This window comes from Phascolarctos cinereus, unplaced genomic scaffold, assembly GCF_003287225.1.
Source record: "Phascolarctos cinereus isolate Bilbo 61053 unplaced genomic scaffold, phaCin_HiC Scaffold_4;HRSCAF=312, whole genome shotgun sequence".
Lineage (NCBI taxonomy): Eukaryota > Metazoa > Chordata > Mammalia > Diprotodontia > Phascolarctidae > Phascolarctos > Phascolarctos cinereus.
Window position 1 is genome coordinate 376,899,771 of NW_027555847.1, and position 22,926 is coordinate 376,922,696.

General features: G+C 37.9%; 1 protein-coding gene across 1 annotated transcript; it reads left to right on the plus strand.

Moving 5' to 3' along the window:
* The first annotated feature begins 2,729 nt into the window (after positions 1-2,729).
* On the plus strand, positions 2,730-15,316 carry IER3IP1 (immediate early response 3 interacting protein 1). The gene is made up of 3 exons (XM_020985789.2): positions 2,730-2,928; positions 14,154-14,255; positions 15,103-15,316. Exons 1-3 carry the CDS (start codon positions 2,838-2,840, stop codon positions 15,156-15,158), a joined length of 249 nt encoding a protein of 82 aa, XP_020841448.1. The 5' UTR covers positions 2,730-2,837; the 3' UTR covers positions 15,159-15,316.
* The last annotated feature ends 7,610 nt before the right edge of the window (positions 15,317-22,926 follow it).

The following is a 22,926-nucleotide window of genomic DNA, read 5'->3' on the forward strand; positions in this document are numbered from 1 at the left end:
TAAGCAACCTATATGTCTTATCTAAAGATTGGCCTTGTACTAATCAAACAGTTATCGTTTCCATGTTCTTTTGATTGTTCAGAGACACTTGAGGGGAGTAGGATACCTCTTTTTCTGTATTGGGGGAATTCTACCTATTCACTCTCTCCCTCCCAACTTGGAAAATTCCTAATCTTTCCTCCAATTAGAAATCAGATTACCTAATGTTGTATTGTTTTCTTTTTATTAATTGGCCTTATTTGATTGTTTTTAATGTATAAGTCTGTCTCCCCCTGTATTCAGAGTACAGCCCCAAGCTAAGGAAGGGGTCTGGTCCTCATTTATTAAGCAACTGGCATGCATTTCCCCTTCTTTATTCCCACTGGAATCAATTTTCTTTATATCTTTAGAATTTTATGAGTGAGGACTTCTGATCCCTCCTGAGTTGAGAGTACTGTACAATTTTAAGCCACAGGATCTGACATCTCCTTTCTTTGAATTCGCTGTCCCAAAATCTTGGGCTCTTCCTCTCTTCTTTACAGAGATGGGGGACTTTGAGTGGAATACTGCATTTACTGGGAAATATAGTCAATATATTTGTTGGTTTTTTGCTTAACTGCTTTTTTTCCTTTCTTTTAAAATATTTGTTACAAAGGATGGTTAGCTGGGGAGGAAAGGTCAGTCAGTCAGTAATCATTTATTAAGTACCTACTATAAGCCAGGCACTGTGGTAAGTGCTGGAGATACAAAAAAAGGCAAAAGACAGTGACCCATGGAGCTTACAATCTAATGAGGGAAACCACACACAAACAACTATATCTTCTCTTGTTCACAACTACATCATCCATAATGCCTGGCTTTAAGTACAAATCAGGCAATCAAAAATGTAAAGGGTAAAACAAAGGCAATTAAAAGCATTAAAAGGACCCCAATGAGTTGGTCAATTTTCCATCTGTCCAAGTTGGATGAATTCCTGGCAATTGGCGGTGATAAAGCAAAGCTTCTTGCAGGTCACCTAGTCACATACTCTCATCCTGCATATGGGTACATATGGAACTAGAAGGGACCATCTAGTCCAACCCCTTCACTTTAGGGATGAGGAAGTCAAGATCCAGATCAGGAAAGTAGGAGATAACTTGCTCAAGTCACTAGGTAAGTAAGGCAGCCAGGATTCAAACCCAAGTTCTCTGACTCCAGATCCAGAACTCTTTCCACTGGATTATGTTGCTACTCAATCTTATAGATGATGAAAGAAAATTTCTACTTTCTGAAATTATAACTCTGGAAAACCATCTCTCTAGATGGAAAACCAGCTCGATGGAGGGATTTTGATCTACTAGTACCCTATCAATTGATTAGGGAATTTATAATTTTCATATTAATCTATATGATATACGTAATGAATATACTGATAATTTAGTTTTCTCAAGAGCCAACTCTGTCTTGGGAGTCAGAGCTTACAAAGCAGCTTAAACTGATTAATCAAAACTCTGACAGATCACTGGACCTTAAGTGAAGCGAATCAAAGATTGTAGAACCTGTTCCCCTCACAGAACTCTGGTTCTGTACTTTAGGGGAGGTGGTCACAACCCTCAAAGACTTGACTCCAGAATTGTTGTATTGTGGGACTTGTAGGTTTCTCATGTGAAACCTCAAATGATTGTTTGTAATCCACCTTCCGCCTCCTTCCCACTTGTGATTTAAATATATAACCTGTGCTTTTACTTCAGCTAAGAGAACATTCCTCACTCTGAAACTGATTAATTAAACACTTGATTAAGGGCACTCCTGTCTCTAGACCTGCTTTGTAAGGCTCAGAGAATTCTCAGGGTAGGTACTGGTTCAAAAATCCATGGTTATCTGCACACCCATTTTATGAAGCAGAAAGGATTAGGGATAGAAACTGCACTTGTTATTTCAAGTTCAGAGGGCTCCATGTGAGCAGTTCCCTCTATCAACACAGCTCCACACCTTTTCTGCTGCTTGATAGCCAAAAGCAGAAAGGTGGTTACCCTGCCAACACATGCTGACGCTGAACCTGAATCCAGATCTTCCTGGCAGGCTTTCTAGCCACTCTTCCACACTGTCAATAAGTAGCTAAGGCAAGTATATTATCCCTATTTTACGGATGAGGAAACTTTTTTTTTTATAACAAGACTCAAAAAAATTCAACGTCTTACCGAAGGTCACAGAGAACAAGTGCTGGGCGCTGCTGCCTTAGGATTCCTAGCAGAGGAAAGGCAGCACGGCATAATGGATACAGTAATCAGAAAGTCCTGGGTTCAAATCACCCTTCTGATACTTACTCGCTATCACTCTTTCCCTGCAGATTCCTCATCTGTGACATAACAGGGTTTGAGTAGAAGGCCTCTAAGGTCTCTTCCGGCTCAAAAATCTATGGTCCTCTGACTCCAAAGTCAATGTTCTGTCCAGTACCTTACTGTGCTCACTCTGGCCAGTGAGTCAAAGAATGGAGGTGGGAAGGGGGAGCATTTTGAAAACTAGTGCAACTAGTAAGAAAAAACTGCAACTAATTTTTCTGAAGCTATTAGTAAATACTTAAAATAGAAATAGTTAAGTATTTCTATTTCCCGAGGACGGGTACTTCCAATGCGCGGCCACGCAGCCCACCTCCGCCTCGCCATGCTCTTCCCCGCGCAGAAGGCCGGGGTGGGGGGGGGGGGAGGGAAGCCGGCGCTTCGCAGAGCGCTAGGTTTGGCCCTGCAGGCTCCCGTCCCCGACGCCGCGGCGGTGGCGCCACGTCTCCTAGGCGGAGCGAAGGGCCGGAGAGGCGGTGGAGACTGCTGGGGCTGCTGCTGGGGCTGGGGCCGGGGCCGGACCGAGGCCGGACCGAGGCCATGGCTTTCACCTTGTATTCGCTGCTGCAGGCGGCCCTCCTCTGCGTCAACGCCATCGCTGTGCTGCACGAGGAGCGCTTCCTCAAGAACAGTGAGTGTGGCGGGGCCTGCGAAGGAGCCCGGCCTGGAGGCCGGCCGGCCGGGCGGGAGGGGGCGGGGCGGGGAGGGAAAGTCCGGAATGAATGAAGGGGCCGCAGTGGAGCGCCCGAGAGTGTAAGCTCCTGGAGGGCAGGCCCCGGGTTTGTGGTCAGGCGCCTAGCGTGATGGGGGTGTGTATGTGTGGGTATGGGTATGCATCTGTCTGTCTGCTCTATGTGTGTATACTCCAGTATATAATATAAAACACGTGTTATATGCTATTGTATGTGCGTATATGTAAGTATATAGTGTAATATGTCGTGGATGTATGAATATGTGTGTCTGCATATATGTTTGTAAGGCAGCAAGATGGTTCAATAGATGAAACGCTGGCCCCAGATTCAGGAAGACCAGAGTTCAAATGTGGCCTCAGACACTTAGTAGCTGGGTGACCCTGGGCAAGTCACCTAACTCTGTTTGCCTCAGTTTCCTCATCTGTAAAATGAGCTGGAGAAGGAGATGGCAAACCATTCCAGTATCTTTGCCAAGAAAACTCGAAATGGGGTCAGTAAGAGTTAGACACAAGTGAAACAACTCAACACCACATATGTGTGTATGTGTATATATATTTATATAAAATGATGTATTATAAGACATTCCTATGACAAATAATAAGTGAAATATTTAAAATATATTTTACATATGAAATATGTGTGACTACAATATTTGTATATGTAAATAAAATATACTGGGTTGGGAGGCTGTATACCAGACATTATGCTAGGTGTTGTGGGTAGGTTCCATGACAAACCCCGGGCAATAAATGCATGCACATTCCAATATATAATACAGGTGGGGGAGTGTACTATCTACTGGAAATATATATATTTATATGTATGTGTGTGTGTATGTATATATATACACACATGTGTATGTATGTGTATTTATATATGTGTGTATATGTATGTGTGTTGTGTGTGTATACAATATATATTTTCCCCCTTATGGTATGGAGATCGTGTTTTCAAAATTCTTTGCTCACCCATTCTTTCACTTACCCTCTATCATGTGCAGAGTAATGTAGTAGAAAGAATATTTAATTTGGAGTCATAGACAGAGGATCGTAGGGTTTTTTTTTTAGCTGGAAGAGAGCTTAGGGTCCATCTAGTCCAACTCATGTCAGAGATAAGGAAAGTGAAGTTCACTGAGGTGAGGTGACTTGCAAGTCACCTTGCAAATGATGACTCAGCTAGTTATCAGAAGAGTGATTTGAGCCCAGGACTTTCTGATCACTATATATAAACATATACACAAAGATATGCACACATATGCATAGAGTAGGCAAGTGCTTAATCAATACTTGTTGGTTGAGGTCGGTAGTGGGAAAGATGCAAGAGGTTTGATGCTCTTTTAAAGAGTAAACATTTATTAAGTGCCTACTATGTACCAGGCACTGTGCTAAGTGCTAGGGATATAAAGAAGTACTGAAAAAAAGGAGTAAGCCAAAGGTACTTAGATAAATGCCTTCCTCCTGTCTCTGCCTGAAATTAGATTTGGAATATTTTAAAAATACATATCCAGAGGTTTGCTTTTTTTTTTTTTTTGGTGGAATGGGGACCCTGTAGGTCTTGCTGAGGGAGAGCCCTAGCTACTAATCAGCCTGTGTATTTCCTATATTTTTTATTATTATTTTGTTATTATGTAATCCCTAGCCCTTTTTGACACCCCTTCCTCAATTTATGAAGGATTCAAGTCAGACTTAATTCCATAAGGCCTATAATGGCCAGGTGTGATACTTTGTGCCCTCCAAATTTTCAATAAATATGTTAGTTGTCCTTTTATCCCTATCTGCAGTTCCTACCTAATGCTCCTTTTACCCATTTTCCCATCTACCTTCTTATATTTATACCTTTGGCTTCTGGAAAGAAATAGCTGTGTCTGATAAGGGATAACTAAATGAGGAAGAGTGCATTGTACATGGTTTGGGCTCAGTAAAAATGTTTGTTGGTTGAATGATAAAGAGCCTAGATTCTGAATACACTTACTGTTTTTGAATGTTACCAGTGTGCTCAGCACTTTGCTTGGCACTGTGTGATTTTGTAGGATATCACTTATACACTAAGCATGCCTTCAGTAAACCAATGATTTAATAAAGGGAAAAATATGGACTAAAATGTCTTCCCATTGTTAGTGGGTTCCTAATGTTATGTATTATGTGATATCTATTACTATACTGCTGTGCAATTTATATTAAATAAAGATATTTTATTTACTTGGGCAAATTCTGAAATCATTCAATGAACAAAAATTTTTGGATGCTTACTGTGTTTTCAACAGTTAGGCATTGTAGGTATGTAAGACATGGCTCCTGATCTCAAGATGCTTACTTTTAAACAGAAGAGATAAGCACACTTAACAATAGTTGTTTAATATGTAGTGAAGTATATACTATTTCAGAGGCTGCATGGTTAGTTTAATAGAGTGCTGGCCCCTAGGCTGAGTTCAAGCCTTGCCCCCCCCACGCTGTCAAGGAGTCAGTAAGCATTAATTAAGTACTTTCTATGTGCCCGGCCGCTGTACTAAGAACTGGAGATATAAAGAAAAAGAAAAAAAAACCAATTCCTTCCCTCAAGGAGCATATATTCTAATGGGGTGGGCTGGGGAGGAAGAATGACAAGATGTACAAGGTACATACAAAATATTTAAAGAATAGAACATACTCTCAAAGGGAAGGTCCTTTGCAGAAGGTAAGATTTGAGCTGAATCTTGAACAGAGCCAAGAGGTGGACAGCAGCCAGGACAGTGGCACTGAGGAGGGTGGAGGTAGAGTGTCCTGTGGAAGGAACAGCAGTAGGCCCAGGGTAGCTGCATTGTAGTGTAGAGAGAAGTACAAGAAACCTTGAAGGGCAAGAAGGGGCCTTTTTATAAAGAGCTTTAAATGCTAAACATAGGAATTTGTATTCAATGATTGTTTATATTTAAGTTTGTTGAGTAGGGAGTGACATGGTTTGGCACCTGAGTGGAGGATAAATTGGAGTAAAGCCTTGAGGCTAGAACACCAGTTAGAAAGCTGCTGCAATATGGAAGACTGTGTTAACCTGGGCAGAGCACTTCCCTTTCAGTGCTCTAGGCGGTTCTCTAAGGCTGTTAAGTTTGAGAGAAGATGCCTGCCTGCATTGATTGAAGGAGTTTCCTCACTTGGGAGTTCACCATACCAGTTTGAATCACAGGTCCAGTCCCTACTACTCTCCCTGTACACTTAAGTGCTAAGTGGTATAATATAAAATATCCTTTTCCCCTCAGACATCTTCAGTCTTTGTACTGCCTCCTTCCCCTCTACCTACAAATATTCTCATGTCCTTTTAAAAAAAACCTCTTCTCTTGACCCTGCCCCACTGTCATATTATGAGCCCATCTCTCCTCTCCCTTTCACTGTCTTCTTTGCTGATTGCTTAGCACTTTGCAGTCAGACTTCTTCCACAACTCTACTCAACATTTTGCAAGGTCTCTAATGATAGCCTGTAACAATTCCAATCTAGTGGCTTCTTGTTGTCGTATTTCATGACTCATTCTGGCACTTGGCACTTGGATCACCTCTTCATTCTTTATACTCTCTGTTCTCAGCTACCTTGATATCCTCTTGGTTCTTTCTACCTCTTTGACCATTCCTACTCTGACTTCTGACCCTCTTCTTCTGTCTTAAACATAAGTATCTCCTAAGGCTTTTTCCTTAGCTCCCCTCTCTATATATTCTGTCCCTTATCAATCTCATCAAGTGCCATTCTTTCAACCGTTACCTTTATGAAGATGTTTAAACTTTGTATTTCTTTTGCTCTGGCACAGTGCTCTCAGCACACAACTGGTGCTTAATAAGTATTTACTATTGACGATTGTGTAAAGGACTCCTAAACCTTTAATTTCACTCCCAGACTTTTTCTAGAACTCTAATTCCTTATTTCCAGCTGCCTCATGAATTACACTGTACTTGGCGACTCCTTGTCAAACCAAGCTAAACATATCTAACTAATATTGAACTCACCAGTTCCCTTCCAGAGGCCAATAAAACCAAAAACTATAAACTCTCATTTCTCTATTCTTGCTGATGGTACTACCATCCTCCCAGTGCCCCAAGCTCATACCTCAGTGTCTGAGATTCCACCACATGTCCCATCATTTGCCAATTTCTGTCATTTCCACCTCTACAGTATCTTTCATATACATTCTGTCTACTCAAATCCACTGTGACCACCCTAATTCTCATATAGACTATTGATTAGCCTTCTAATTGGCCTTCTTGCCTGCCCTCTTCTCCAGTATATCTTTCTGAACTTTTTCTTCATACCATATCAAATTTAACAAATACTTAAGTGCCTACTATATTACTGCCCAAATTATCTTCCAAGAACCTCTCTAAACATTTCACTAATTAATTCAGTAACTTTCAGTGAGTCATCATTGTCTATGGAATGAAGTATAAATGACCCTGACTCATCATTTAAGCTACCTTTTGGCACTTAATAAATGCTTAATGATTCATTGTTATCTGTTCCTTTAATGGAATCCCTTCATATCAAAACCCAGTTCATGTGTTACCTCAAGGCAGCCTTTTCAGTCAGTTGTCAGGACTTGTCATTTGAACATACCTTAGCCTCCCTTGTAACGTGGTGTCCATGTGTCTCTCCTCATGCACCCCCAGTTAGATTGAAAGTTGCTTGAGAATAGGGTCTCTGATGTACATATCCTTGTATCCTTAGAACAGTTCCTTCCACAGAGTAGGCACTTAATACATGCTTGCTAAATAAAGGAATGGAGTAAAAGTCCAAGCTGGAGATTGAGATGTAGGAATCATCTGTATGGTATAGAGAAGTCATAAAGATGAATGAACACTCCAAGGAATTAAGTAGATTAGGAAAGAATGCAAAGTATCAAGGACAGAGTCGTAGGATACACGTATAGGGTCACAAGAATGAAAAGAAGAAGAAGAAACGACAGAAAAGGTGGTTGAAGCCAAAGAACCAGGATAGTGATTCCAACTTAGAAATAGAAACCTGGAAAGGAGAAAGTTTCAAGAAGTTGTGGTTGGTCACCAGCATCAAGTGCTGCAACAGAGTCAAGTGAAATAAGAACTGGTAAAAAGGCCGTTGGATTTGGTTAGAAGCTGGTTATTAGTAACTTTCCATAGAGCAGTGTGGGTTGTAGTGGATCAAGAAGTGACCGGAATGATTGGGTGGTGGTGTATTCCTCTATCTTGTATGAGGGCAAAACAAGGTTCCATTCTCTACCAAGAGCAAAGGAATTTTCTTATGTTGAAAAACTGAGAAGCCCATGCTGTAATAATCTTTTTACTCACCTAAATAAAATTTTGATATCTTGTGCTGGCTAAAAATGTCCTGGTTTTCACTCAGAGACTATGTTGTAATGTTAACACTTATATATGGTAGCCAGAGGCCAGCAGACACTTGGGAGGAAGTTTAGCTAGGAAGGCCCACATGGAGCATTCTAGCAAGGGAACTGAATCTCAGCTGAACAAAGAGCAGGGAGAGGAGTGAGCTTGAAGCTCTGTCTCTAAACCAGCTGAATGAGGCTACCAGTCCAGCAGGGACTGTGGCTGAGCTAAGTGGAGCACAGTCTCAGATTCAGTGCAGATAGGGGTGTCAGATTGTGTATTGGGCAGAAACAAGAGCAAACTGTGACCCAGGACTAGGAAGAGCCAGTGTGGCTTGAGGCTGAGGCTTGTGGCTGTATTCCAGGGACTGGAGCATGATCAGAGAGACTAAACCTGTGACTGTGTAATAGGCAGGGAATAGATATCCTTTGATCTTAGATTAGCTCACACACCTAGCTAGGACCTTTAGCTGAGCAAGTAGAGTAGGGAACTTCCAAGTTAGAGCCTGCAGAGTTTTGTTGCTTCAAACCTTCAGAGCTTTCCAGCTGGCCAACAGTGGGTGGAGCTGGCCAGCAGTCATCTGCTGGAGCTCTAACCAGGGACAAGATTGCACTTCTGTCTTCCAGACAAAAACCAAAATTCAAACTACCAAGGCAGCAATCAGTCTTTTTCTACATCAGAGTTCTTAGGGCAGAGGTGTCACTCACAGCCCACAGGCTGTGGAACCTAAATCAGATTAAGATGCAATTGGGAAATGTTTTACAGAGTTAAGTAGAAATATAATACACCATTGTTAATGCTAATTTGTGATTTTCTAAGTCAGTATGCAGCTGGCAGAGATCTGTTTCTATCTGAATTTGACATTACTGGCTTAGGGCACTTGAAAGTTTGCAGCTTCTTCACCTGAGCCACCCCCAGATCCTTGAAGAGCAATAATTTCAGTAACTTCAGGAAAGCAGCAGGAGGACACTGGAGAATACAGATCAGGATCAAAGCTCCAACATCATCTCAAGAAGTGGAGAGGATTAGTCCAGCCTAACACAAAGCCCCAGTTCTATAAGTAAGGCTGGAAGAATAAGTAAACAAAATACACTAATGCTAAAGAACTATTCTGAAGTCTGGAATAAAAGCCAGACAACCCAGAAAAGAAAATAATTCAACATCTTCAAGCAAAGCCTCAAAGTAAAATGCAACTTGGACAAAGTCAACTAGAATTCCTGAAAGAAATGAAATGAATTTTTAAAATGATATTACAAATGAAATGAGAGCCCTAGAGGAAAGAATCAGAAAAGAAATGAGAAATCTGAATAAAAGACTTGAAAAGAGAATTAATTGCTCAGTACAGAGGTCCAAAACCTTGGTCAAGTAACAGACCCCTTCAAAAATAGAATAGACCAAAGAGAAGTTAAAATGAGATGATAAAATAAAAATCAAATAAGATAAAATAAATATATGAGATAAAATAAGAAATATTACAACAAAAACAAAAGAGTGGGAGAAAAAATAGAAGGAAATGTAAGATACCTCACATCAAAAACAACTGGCCTAGAAAACTAGTTGAGGAAAACAGTTAAGAATCATTGGACTGCCAGAAGACCTGGTGTGTCAGGTGTGTGTTTAAATTAAGAACTTGGATTACATATTTCAAGGAATCATGAATGAAAACCTCCCAATCCTATTAGAACAAGAGGGCAAAATGAAAATAGAAAGACTCTACCTAGTCAGCCCCAAATTTAAAACTTCCCAAAGTGTCATAGCCAAAATTCACAGCATATAGCCAGATAGAAAAAGTTCAAGTTATCAGGGAGTCATGATCAAGATCATACAAGATTTGCCAGCTAACATGATAAAGGAGAAGAGAGCTTAGAATATGACATTTGCAAAAGGAATAGGCTTACAACCAAGAATGAATAACTTAACCAGCAAAACTGAGTATAAGCCTAAAGAAGCTTGGGGATGGGGTGGGGGAATGATCCCTTAATGAAATAGAGGACTCCCAAGTATTTCTGATGAAAATATTAAAACTTAGTAGAAATTTTGAAATACGAAAACAGGACTCAAAAGTAGCATTTTAAAAAGTAAATACATATAAGCAATCAGAAGGAATAACTATACAAGGAATAACATACATTCTAGTAGGACAAGTAACAAGCGTCTCTCTTGAACCTATTATCTTCAGAGGCCATAGAGTTAAATAAGGTAAAAGGCGTGATTTTGTTATGTTTTGATGTTCTTAGAAGAAAAGAAAGAGTGAAGAAAATGAATAGACAAGAGAAGAAAGAGATGGAGAGGAAGTTTTACTATGCCCCTGTAGTGTGATTATGTTCTATACTTTGATTAAATTTGGAAGATTCTGATATTCATAACATTTTTGCCCTCCATTACATTTAAATATTGTTTAATCCTATAATTTTTGTGAGCATGGTATATTCTCCACTTAAACGTATCACAAATCCCCCATGGCTTGCTAGATAGTCTTTTAAGAGTTAATGGAGGGGGCAGCTAGATGGCGCAGTGGATAGAGCACCAGCCCTGGAGTCAGGAGGACCTGAGTTCAAATCCATCGTCAGACACATGATACTCACTAGCTGTGTGACCCTGGGCAAGTCACTTAACCCCAAGTGCCTCGCAAAAAAAAAAAAAGAGTTAATGGAACTGCCCCAATAAATAAGGTTAAAGGATGTAAACAAACAGTTCTTAAAAGAAGAACTACAAAGTATTCACAATGACATGAAAGAATGCTTCAAATCATTAATAATAAGAGAAATAAATGTAAATCAAAACAACACTGAGGTTTCACCTTACACTCTGCAAATTGGCAAAAATGACAAAAAACAGCAACAGTCAGTGTTGGAGATGTGGAAAGATAGGCACACTGATACATTGTTGGGGGACCTGTAAAATGGTATATAACCACTTTGGAAAGCAGTTTGGAATTATGTGAATAAAATTACTAAAATGCATATCCTTTGAACTATTACTGGAATTATATCCCACTAATAAGGGGAAAGTCCCTTTATACTCCAGAATATTTATAGCAGTACTTTTGTGATAACTAAAAATTGGAAACAGAGTAGATGCCCATCAGTTGGGGAATGGCTAAACAAATTATGGTATATGAATTTGATGGAGTATTATTCTGCTATAAGAAATGATGTGTGTGATGAATACAGAAAAGCATGGAAATATCTATATGAAATGAGGCAGAGTGAAATAAGCAGAACCAAGTAAACAATATACACAATAAGTATATCAATGTAAATGGAAAGAATGACACCCCCCCAAAAAAAAAATCTAAAGTAAATGTAAAAAAATATATTAAGCAGAACTTTAATGAAGAGATATAAGAAGACACCTTTAACCTACCCTTTGTGGAGGTGAGAGGTCCACAGGTGTTAACACATTGCATGTGCTTTGGGGCATTTTTAGTGCATCAATCAGTTGTGCTGACTTTTTTTCCTTTCTAAAAAAAATATTCTTTGGGGGCAGCTAGGGGGTGCAGTGCATAGAGCTCCGGCCTTGGAATCAGGAGGACCTGAGTTCAAATCTGACCTCAGACTTGTGACATGTACCAGCTGTGTGACCCTGGGCAAGTCACTTAACCCTAGTTGCCTCACCAAAAGGCAAAAAAATATATAAATATATATATACACACACACACACATATATACACACACATCTATATATATATGTATACATATATGTTTATTTTCTTTGTTGTGCAAGATGGCCTGGGAAGGAGAGGGTACTTGGGTTAGTTATGGTGATATAAGAAAAGAAAATATCAATAAGAACTTGTTTTTTACAAGAACTGAATTTAGTAAACCTTTAAATTGCTGTATCACAGAGTATTAAACTTAAGATTTTTTGAAAGAATGAAGCATATTCAAATTTTGAACTATGCCTAAAGGGCTATAAAAACTGTGCATACCCTTTGATCCAGCAATAGCACTACTAGATCTGTATCCCAAAGAGATCATAAAAGAAGAAAAAGAACCCACATGTACAAAGATATTTATAGCAGCTCTTCTTGTGGCAGCAAAGAGTTAAAAATTGAGGGAATGCCCATCAGTTGGGGAATGGCTGAACAAGTTGTGGTATATGAATGTAATGGAATACTGTTGTTCTATAAGAAATGATGAGCAGGTGGATTTCAAAAAAAACCTGGAAAAACTTAACTGATGCAGAGTGAAGTGAGCAGAACCAAGAGAACATTGTACACAGTGATAGCAACATTGTATGAAAATCAACTTTGATAAGACTTAGCTCTTCTTAGTAGTACAATGATTTAAGACAATTCCAAGGGACTCATGATGGGAAATGCTACCCACTTCCAGAAAAAAAACTGTGGAGTTTGAATGCAGATCGAAGCATGCTGTTTTCTCATTTATTGTTTTCTCTTTCTCGTGGTTTTTCCCTTTGGTTCTGGTTCTTCTTTCATAACATGACTAATGTGGAAGTGTGTTTAATATGATTGTACAAGTATAGCCTATATCAAATTGCATGCCGTCTTGGGGAGAGGAAGGAGGGAGAAAAAAATTGGAACTAAAAATCTTATAAAAGTGAATGTTGAAAGAATGAAGCATATTCAATCACTTTATTCTCACTAAAATGTAATTATTTTTAATAATAATATTTTAGTGGGAACAAAAAGAGGTTTGTACCATTAATAAATGTTATCTTAAAATATTTTTTAAAGAGTTAATGGGACAGAAATTTTCATTACTCTACATTCATTCCAAATCAGTGAGGTCACAGAACCATTTTAGTACTTAGAATATTATAGATCCATAGGTCTATGGTTTGAAAGAAACTATCCAAAAGTCGAATTGTAGAGAAATATAAATTAAACTGCCTTTTGGACTTCCCAAATTGGATGTCCCATAGCCATCTTAAACCTGTGTCCGAAACTGAACTCATTATTTTTTCCCTGAAACTCTGTCTTCCTCCTAACTTCCCTGTTATTGTGAAGTATACAACCATCCTCCCAGTGATCCAGGCTTACAATCTAAATGACATCCTTAATTTCTCACTCTCAACCCTCCTGACTCAGAAAACTGAGGCCAGACCAGGGGCACACAGCTGGTTAAGTGTCTGAGGCTGGATTTGAACTCAGGTCTTCCTGACTCCAGGTCCCATGCTTTATCCACTGCACCACCTACTCGCCCACAAAGATCTGTAAGATGAGAGAAATAAAATAGAAAAAATGGGAAGATCATTTGGAAAGAACGAGGGGAAGCAGCTGACCACAGATTTTGCTGCACAGATTTTAGATGAAGGAGCAGACATCATTATCATTAGATGAGAAAATGCTACTTAAACTGTAAAATTATAACTAGATTAAGTCCAGGTCAACACAATAATTCCTTCAAGTAAAGCAGACAACAAAATTTGCCTGTAGCTCCAATTATATATAAAAATTCTTTATTATTGTTCTGAACTAGCTGAGTAATTATTCAGCCCCCTAATTTTCTTTGATTGTAGTTTTGATCTGAGAAATAAAAGGTTTTTTTATTTCTTTTTAAAAATAGGATAGAGTATCATATTATTGCTTCTCTGAATTGAGTACAATTGGATATTTTATTTTGAAGTTTGCTTTGTAAAATAAAAAATACATTATAAATGAATTATTTTTGTATCTGTTTCTGCTTTCAATCAAATGTAAACGATATTCGACTTAAAATATTTAACTATTATTGTTTTATCTAAGGGGTAATCCAATTTCCTGATAGTTTGGAATCTTTAACAGTAGCTTGAATTAATCTTTTTCGAGATGGATGGCTCTGTTGCTAATGTAGTAAGGTGAGTGCATAATAAATTTTAACATAGCTAATCATCTTTGTATTATGCAGTTGGCTGGGGAACAGACCAAGGAATTGGAGGATTTGGAGAGGAGCCAGGAATTAAATCACAGCTAATGAACCTTATTCGATCTGTACGAACAGTTATGAGAGGTAAGGAAAAGAAACAGTTTAGCTATTTTATTATATCCTGCCCTATAAAGTATTAATTCTGTGTTTTGGTTTGAGGAGCATAGGCTTCTTACTTTATATGATGGACCTTTGCTTCCTTTTTATAGTTGTATTACCTATGAACCTTTGCAATCTGAAAAATCACTGTATTTGGTGTCAGTGCCTCGCTCTGTCACTGTGTCCTTAGGCAAGTTACTTCATCTCTTAGAAACAGTTTCCTCATCTTCAAAGTAAAGATATACTTGTACTACCTAGCTCTCAGATTGTTGTGAGGACTCTGCTTTATAAACCTTAAGTGCCATTTAAAAGTAAGCATTATTTATTTAGCTAGTTTTCCACTTGCCTTATAAGATATTTAATGTAAGCAAGTTAATCTTCAGACCTAGTTATGCTTCTTCTTGAGGCTTAGGCCAAAGCTTAATACTTAATATTCTTGTTGGTTTTTTTAAAGTTTTGAAAGCCAATCTAGAGGCATAGAAATTTGCATAGACCTCTAGTTCTGTTAAAACTGTGAGAAAAATAAGCTCAGAAGCTCCAGATTTAAATATTTTGCAAACCAGCAGGGCTTCTAGACTTATTCTAGTTATAATGTCTGGTAGGCAGATAAATTTGTTAAGAACTTAAGTGTTGAACTGTTAAATCTTACATTTAGTGCAAGATTGTTGAGTTCCACATACCAGGAGGTGTCAGTCAACTTCTGTTCCCTCCAAATAATTTACATGTATAGTTAGATATTTCTATTTCACTGTTCATTGGATGAGTATTCCTTCATGTTTTCCAAACATCCTTTGCTTATATTAACAAGTGTTTGTTTTTGTTTGTTTTACAGTGCCATTGATAATAGTAAACTCAATTGCAATTGTGTTACTTTTACTGTTTGGCTGAACTTCAGTGGCAGAAAAAAAAATCGACGAATCGGAAGTGGAGAAACCAGCAGAAGCCATCACTTCAGTCATTATCGGGATGTGTAGCTTAGCTGGCCAAGCTTGCACTTGAAGTAAACTACAAAGCTGACAATAAAACAACAGTTACTATTTATCTGATATTTTATTGTTCCACTTGCTGTTTCATTACAAAAGACCAGATCTTTGGAGCAGGACTGGTTCAGGTTTTTTCGCTGACTGTTAATAGTAACCCATGCTATCTTAATGATTGTTAAAAGGACACCAAATTGTTCTTTTTGTTTTGGTTTCAATTTCTCACTTCTCAGGGATGACATTCTTTCTAGCATATTTCCCATTGACAAAACTATCATGGAGAAGAGGGTCCTTCACCCCAGTTAAATTTCAAAACATTTTTATAATTACAGCATGTTAAATTATGCCCCTGTAATTTGGATTTTTTCTTTTTAATTGTTTTTCTTTTTTTGGCAGATTTGGAAGAACTTTATTTCTAGTCAGAGAAAGACTTTTAAATAGTCATTTTGATTGTGTATTGTTTCTCTTATCACAGTGATTAAAAAAAAAATTCATATGTAACCTGTTAAGTCAATCCAGCCATTCTAATGTCAGTGAGAATTCCAGTTAAAGACGCAAATAACCTTATCCAATTTTCTTGCATATATGTCTTCAAGATTGTTTTTATGTAGTATTTTACCAGGATGGTGAAATCACAACAGAGTTTGTATTTTTTCCACTGGTAGAAAAATATTGTACCCTTTTTACAATAGTGATTTGTTAAAAAACCAAATTAATTTTCATTCTGACAGAACTTGTCACAGTACTTGTATCCTAAACAATCAGTACTAGATCCTATAACAATATAAAGGCCAGATTTATTGTGAATTAAGGGCTGTCTAAAAACCCAGCTTCTGTCACTTTTCTTTTTTATACTCAAGTAGTATACCAAGGTGTTCTTAACCCTTCCTCTTGAGTAAGAGTAAATTTCTTCTGGATAAAAAGATTTTTGGGGGGGGGAAAGTGTTTTTGCATTACTTCTTGCACCATCTTGTGAAGTCATTGACCCAACCCAAAATACACTTCTGCTTCTCCTGGGGAGTTTTATACCAAAAACAGTTTTATACAACAGGTAGAAATTATGTATGAATGATTTGGGGGGAAATTATCAGTTGCAGTATTTTAAAGAAATAGAATTTCTTTGTTTTTGGAGAAATTTTGTAAATAAATTTGAATTTCTAAGTTAAGCACTCGTTTTTTTAACTTAGTATACGCTGATGCAATCCAACAGACATTTGTTAAGGAAAATGAAAAACAGTCCCTGCCCTCAAGAAGCTTACGTTTTCTTGGGGGAATATCATATGGAAACAGATACATGTCAGTTTGAGGAGGGAGAGAGCACTAATACCTAAGCATATAGGAAAGGCTTTCATAGAAGGTGATATGTGAACTGATCCTTAGATGAAGCTAGGTATACCAAGAGGCAGAGGTGAAGAAGTACATTCAAGACATGGGGGACAGACTTTGCAAAAGCACAGAAATGAGAGATGGGGTGCCAAGTTCAGAGAATGTTAAATAGGTCACTTTGGCAGGAACATGGACCTAGAGGTAGAATCAGCAGCACTTGGCAAAGGAGTGAATGTAGTGGGGTGAGGAAGAGGTAAGAATGATAGACTGCAAACCTGGGTAAATAGAGGGATGGTGGTGCCTTCAGCAGAAATAGGGAAGTTTGGAGGATAGGTGAGTTTGAGGGGGAAGATAAGTTATGTTTTTGGATACGTGGGGAGTTGGACGTGGAAGGTGATCCAGTGAAGGAAATTTGTGAAATACACAGATTATATAGAAAGTGAAGCAAAAGAACAATGTCATGAAAATTTGGGGAAGAAAAAGCAGGAGGAGGGGGTAGGCTAAGTGCTGCAGAGATATTGAAAAGGAGTAAGAAAAGGTCATTAGTTTTAGTAAGTAAGATATCCATCATTGGTAATCTTGGAGAAGGCAGTTTTAATTGAGTAGTGGAGTCAGAGGAAAATTGCAAGAAACTGAGAAGTAGGAAGAGAGGATGGTAAGGCAAAAGTGTAGATGGCCTTGGAGTTTCTGACAATATTGTTGTATATAACAATTGTTTTGTCTTTTACTCTAAAACTGGAGGGCACATATTATGTGAAACTAGCAGCACCATCATAAAAAAAATTAGAAGAGAGCCAGATGAAGTACTTTTCCATGGCTAGGGCTAGGGGGAGAGTTATTAATAAGAGAAAGAAGCATTCACAAAACATCGATGATTTCAGTTGCATGATATTGAAAAGCTTTTGCACAAAAGCTGCAACTAGGATAAGAAGGGAAGCAGGTAAGATACACATGTGTGTATATAAACATATATATGTTTAAAACTAAATGCTGTGTTTTAATGGATACACACAAATAAAACCAAGGGCCATCCCTGAATGGATGTGATCAAGTATATTCCAACAATTCTCAAAAGAATTGCAAACTATTAACCAAATGAAAGGATGTTCCAATTCCCTAAAGAGATGCAAATCAAAACAAGTCAGAGTTTTCACCTCACCCCCATTAAATTGGTAAAGATGACAAAAATGGAAATACTCTATGTTGGAGGAGTTGTAGAAAGACATGTCCACTACTACATGGTTGGTAGAACTGTAAACTGGCCCAGCCATTCTAGAGAACGATTTGAAGTAATTCTGAGAAAGTAACTAAAATGTCTGTTTATCCAAACATTTTTTACCTAGAGAGGCCACTGCATGGAATATACCTTAAGGCTTGAAAAACAGCAAGTCACCAACATAATTAACCAATACACCAATATTTTCATAGCAGCACTATTTGTAGATAGTAGATGGTCATTGACTGGGAAATCACTAAAATTGTACATGAATATTGCAGAACTCAAGCAGGGCCTGCCCCAGGAGTCCCTCTCTCATTCTGATTGGAGAGCTTCTCCTTGATTCTCGACTATTTAAGAATAACACCCAGGGAATTCTCATCATTTCCCATATGGCTACTTTCCTAGACTTCATCATCTCTAGAAACTTCTCATTCTGCAAGGTAAAATCAAGTTGGAAACACACCTCCTCAGACCATTTTCCACTTTGGCTGCAGAATTCCATCATGCATCACTCCCCTGGGTAATTTCTTCTCCCTCCCTCCCCTTTTTCAGTCTTTTTGTGTGTTGTCTTCCCCCCATTAGATTGTGAGCACCTGGAAGGCAGGACCTATCATGCCTTTCTTTGTATTACAGTGCTTAGCATGTAGGAGGTGTGTAATGCTGATTGAAGGTACTCTGCACAGTAAGAAAATATGAATATGACTAACTCAGGGATCACAGGAAGGCTTATAGAAACCAGTGTAAAAATGAAGTAAGCAGAACCAAAAAACCAATATTCACAATGACAACAATATAAACAGAACAGAAAAGAAACTGAATGCTGTGTAATTATCAGTCATGAAGAAATGAGAAAATGCCCTTCCTTCAATGCGGAGTTGGTAGTGGGCTCTAGGTGAGGAATATGCATATACTGTCAAACTTAGTTTTGATACATTGGTTATCTTTGCTGAACTAGGATTTTTCCCTCTTTTTTTTCTATTCTTTGTTACAAGAGGAGAGTGAGGGTTGTATTTGGAAATGATAGTGATGCAAAAACAAAAGACAGCCTTTTTAAAAAAGAAAGCATAGCAGCTTAGGTTTAGAGCTGGAAGGGTCTCAGTTCTTTTCCAATCCCTTCATTTCACAGATGAGGAAACTGAGGTCCTGAGAAGTTAAGTGATCTGCCCAGTCAGTGTCACGTGGATGGTAGAGTTATCATTGTCACTTATTATAACAGTCTATTCTTTCTAAAAACTGTTACAAAGAAAAGAAATTGCTAATATTTTCAAACCAAGTTCAAAAAGAGAGAAAATGGCACAGGACATCAAGAAGGGTGACGAATCTGGATTGCTTTTCTTTAGTTACTACCTTGGTTACATCTGAGTATTGAATGTTACCATATGCACAGTGGTGGAAATTGAAATCCAAATCACAACAGTATAAAATTTCCTTGTTTCCTAGGCGGCTTTAGCCCTTTGTATTTCTTCCTTTTCTTTACATGAGTTTATAAATCATTGTAAAACTACTGGATGTTTCCATGTATGATGTGAAAAGGCCACTTCTCTTGACCTGGGGCTTGCAATGATATGAAACCCAGAAAATAATTTCAGTTTTTTAATTTCTTGATGACTTTATAGTACTAACATATTTTGAAATAATTGAATATGTTATTACAAAGAGCTCATGTAAAATAAACAGGATACCTGAGTTTGTTCTACTAAGCAGATTCAAGAGAAAAAGCTTCCAAGTTTGAAGAAATTCCTATATTCATTATGTGTAATCAATTGTACAGAATATAAGAATGACAATCCTTGGTCTGGTGCTATATACATACATAGATACACACACATACACACATACACCTATATATAGGCTTTACCTTGCCTTTATGACATTTTAAGAACAAGGGCTCTATATCCTACAGACTCAAGTGCTTCAGTCAGACAACTTTGTTAGGATGCAAGGCATTAACTGTTGAAATATTTCATCTCCATGGCTGCCACTTAATCTAAATTATAACAGCGCCTGATGGGAGACCTGTAAGCTTTTATAGGTTGGCCCCAGTTTTCCCAGGGTAGTCCTGACACAGGAACCATAGAATCTTATTTTAGCAAACAGTGACTTAAGTGCCTGCCCACATCCTTCCCTAATGATCCATTCCAGGGATTAACAATGTGTGGTCATCCCGGACTCCAAATGTCTGTGAGTTGCTGGGACCTTCTACAGGACTCAGAACCTGCACCTAGTCTTTCTGGCTACTACAGACTTGGATCTACTCCTGTGGATGTTAACCTAGCCTTGCTTCTTTTTTTTTTTTTTAGAACTCTCAGCCTAGCATCAAATTTATGGTTGCCATAGCATCAAATTTATCTTTTCATGTTATACTCTATAAAGAAAGATTTAGATGGCCCATGAAATTATCTGCCCAGTTTATATCCTACCCTTGAAGCATAAGAGGGTGATTGGTCTGAATCAAAGAGAAGTGTCCTTATCTTTACACTCATTAAAAAAGGGAGGGGGGGGAGATAACATTGGCAAATTAAGGGAAATATGTGATTTATGCAATATTTATAACCTATTTATTTTTCCTTTCATGACCTAAATATGTCATCAGAAAGTGGCAAATGTGCACATGGGATTTCAGGATATGGTCTAAAAAACATTCATTTTCATTATGATTTAGCAAACATAATAGGAATTTGACAAACCCTTATTACTTTCCCTCTCCTCTTAGATCTAGCTGTTATCCATGGGTTGAATAAGAAGTAGGTCCCTGATCTATAGGTGCATACAATCCATTTAGGGAACTCTGCAGCTGATGTAATAAATAAATATATTGTGTGTCTGTATGTGTACACACACACATATAAAGCATATACATTCACTCTACTAAGGTTCTTCTTTAAAGTCTCATGGTATGTAAGTGATCCCGCTTTCTTGAGAACCCAGAAGAGTACAGGCTGTGGTAGCACCTATCAAGGTGGCAAGGTTTTGAATCTGGGTTTGTTGACCATCTACAGTCTGACGACCAGCCTGGCCAAGTTTGGAAACTGATCATCAGGGAGTCCACAGAATGCATTATTTTCATCACATTCATTCACAGGTGAATTTTTTTCAGCCACAACAACTCTTGACAACTACTAAACTGTTGAGGGATTACAATATGAATTGATGAAGGAGTATACACAACAATGAAAATCACATATGCTTGAAATATTGAAATATGTATTCACACAATTGGGTATCTGTCCAAAGGCAAGGGCCTGGAGCAGATGATCTCTTGAGGACCCTTCCAGCTCTAGTATACATATATATATATATATATACACACATACACACACACACATACATACATATATGTATGTGTATATATGTATATGTATACATATATGGGGATAGGCACTGTGCCTAAGGTTTTCATTCATAATCTATAAAAGGATGGGAAAGGATGTGGGTTGACATTTAAGTTATTATCTGCTAAAATATGATTCTATGGTTTCTGAATCAGGAGTGCCCTAGATAAACTGAGGCCAACATATAAAAGATCACAAGTCTTCCATGTGTATAGATATGTGTATGCCTATACATGTGTATGTATAGCATATATCTGTGTATATGTATATAGTATATATTTCTATAATTTTAATTTGTATTAAATGGATACATAGATATATCTCAATAATAATAGTTCACATATGTGTGTATAAATATACATATAATTTAAGGTTTACAAATAACTTTTTTCATAACTTTGAGGTAAATGGTACAAATATAACATCCATTTTACAGATAAAGAAAAGAGCTCAGAGAAGTTGTCACTTGTCCAAAATCACACAACTAATGAATATAGAAGTTAGAATTTTAACCCACGTCTTAAAGAAATGGGCTGATGGAAGCTTTTAAAGCAATCTTCAGAACACAAATTATATTTTCTCATTGACTTATTATAATTTTAGGGATGTGTCTGTATCCAAAGTACTTATCTGGGCCTTTATAAGTAGCAAGATATTAAACAATGAAAAACATCCTCTCCATATAAGGGGATGGGAATGTAGATAGGCACTTTGCCTAGGGTTTTCATTCAATAAAAATTGGCTCAATCCCAGGCTTGTGGATTCAGCCTTGTTCTCTTTTTTGCTTCTATTCCTGAACCTGACCCCATTGTATCTTACTCCTAACCCCCTTGCTCTTCTAACTGCACTTCCTCCTTCCTGGCACCTACTTTGAATGTTTCACTTTTTAAGAAGCAATGGATTTTTTGAGTGGCTAAGGCCATGACGCTGATAGTGGGAAAGTGGACTGGGTTGTCTGCCTCATTTTAGTAGATAGCTCAGTGTTGATTTTCAATTGGATGTCTAGGTCTTACAGGGGGAAAACAGGAAGTAATATGAGATTGGGTCCGTTTGAGCCTCTTAGGGAACAATCTTAAAAAGAATTCAGGTCTACATGATTAAGTTATGCATTATGATAACACTCAAGATGATCAACTCAAGGTAAATTTTTAAAAAACCTCTCTTTGCAAAGTAGAAAGAGAAAAAGGAGAAAACTTAAGAAATAGTTACATAGTGGACAGACTTGCTAGGGAGAGGATCTTTATTTACCAAAAAGTAAGAAGGACTCTGTCACAATAAATGCTTTTTTCATTAATTTAATCACTCATTCATCCAAAAATTGGTTGAAGAAACTCCATATATTTAGCCTGGAGAAGAGAATACTAGAGATAGAAGGGGGAACCAGGGAGAAGAGGATCAGCCCCAAAGCAGAAGAGCAAAGAGTGGGAGTACAGCAATAAAAGGGATTCTATGCTTAATAAAAGGAAAAACTTGTTAATAATAAATGTTTGTTGAACTGTTGAATAATTAATATTGTCCAAAAATGGAACTGAGGTGCTTTAGGTGATAGTTTTCCATCAAGCAGAGGCTGGATGACCATTGTTCATGAATGTTTTAGAACAGGATTCCTGCTTAAGGACAATTTGGATTAGATGACTCCTGAGGAGGTCTCTTCCAACTCTTTGAACCACCTTTTAGTACCGTAGTACTATTCAGTACCATATAGTTGTTTCTCTCTTCTTCACTCTGGCCTCAGACACTTTGGGGCATTGGCTATACCATTACTATCTCAGATTTTTGCAATATCTGTCTCTTCTATT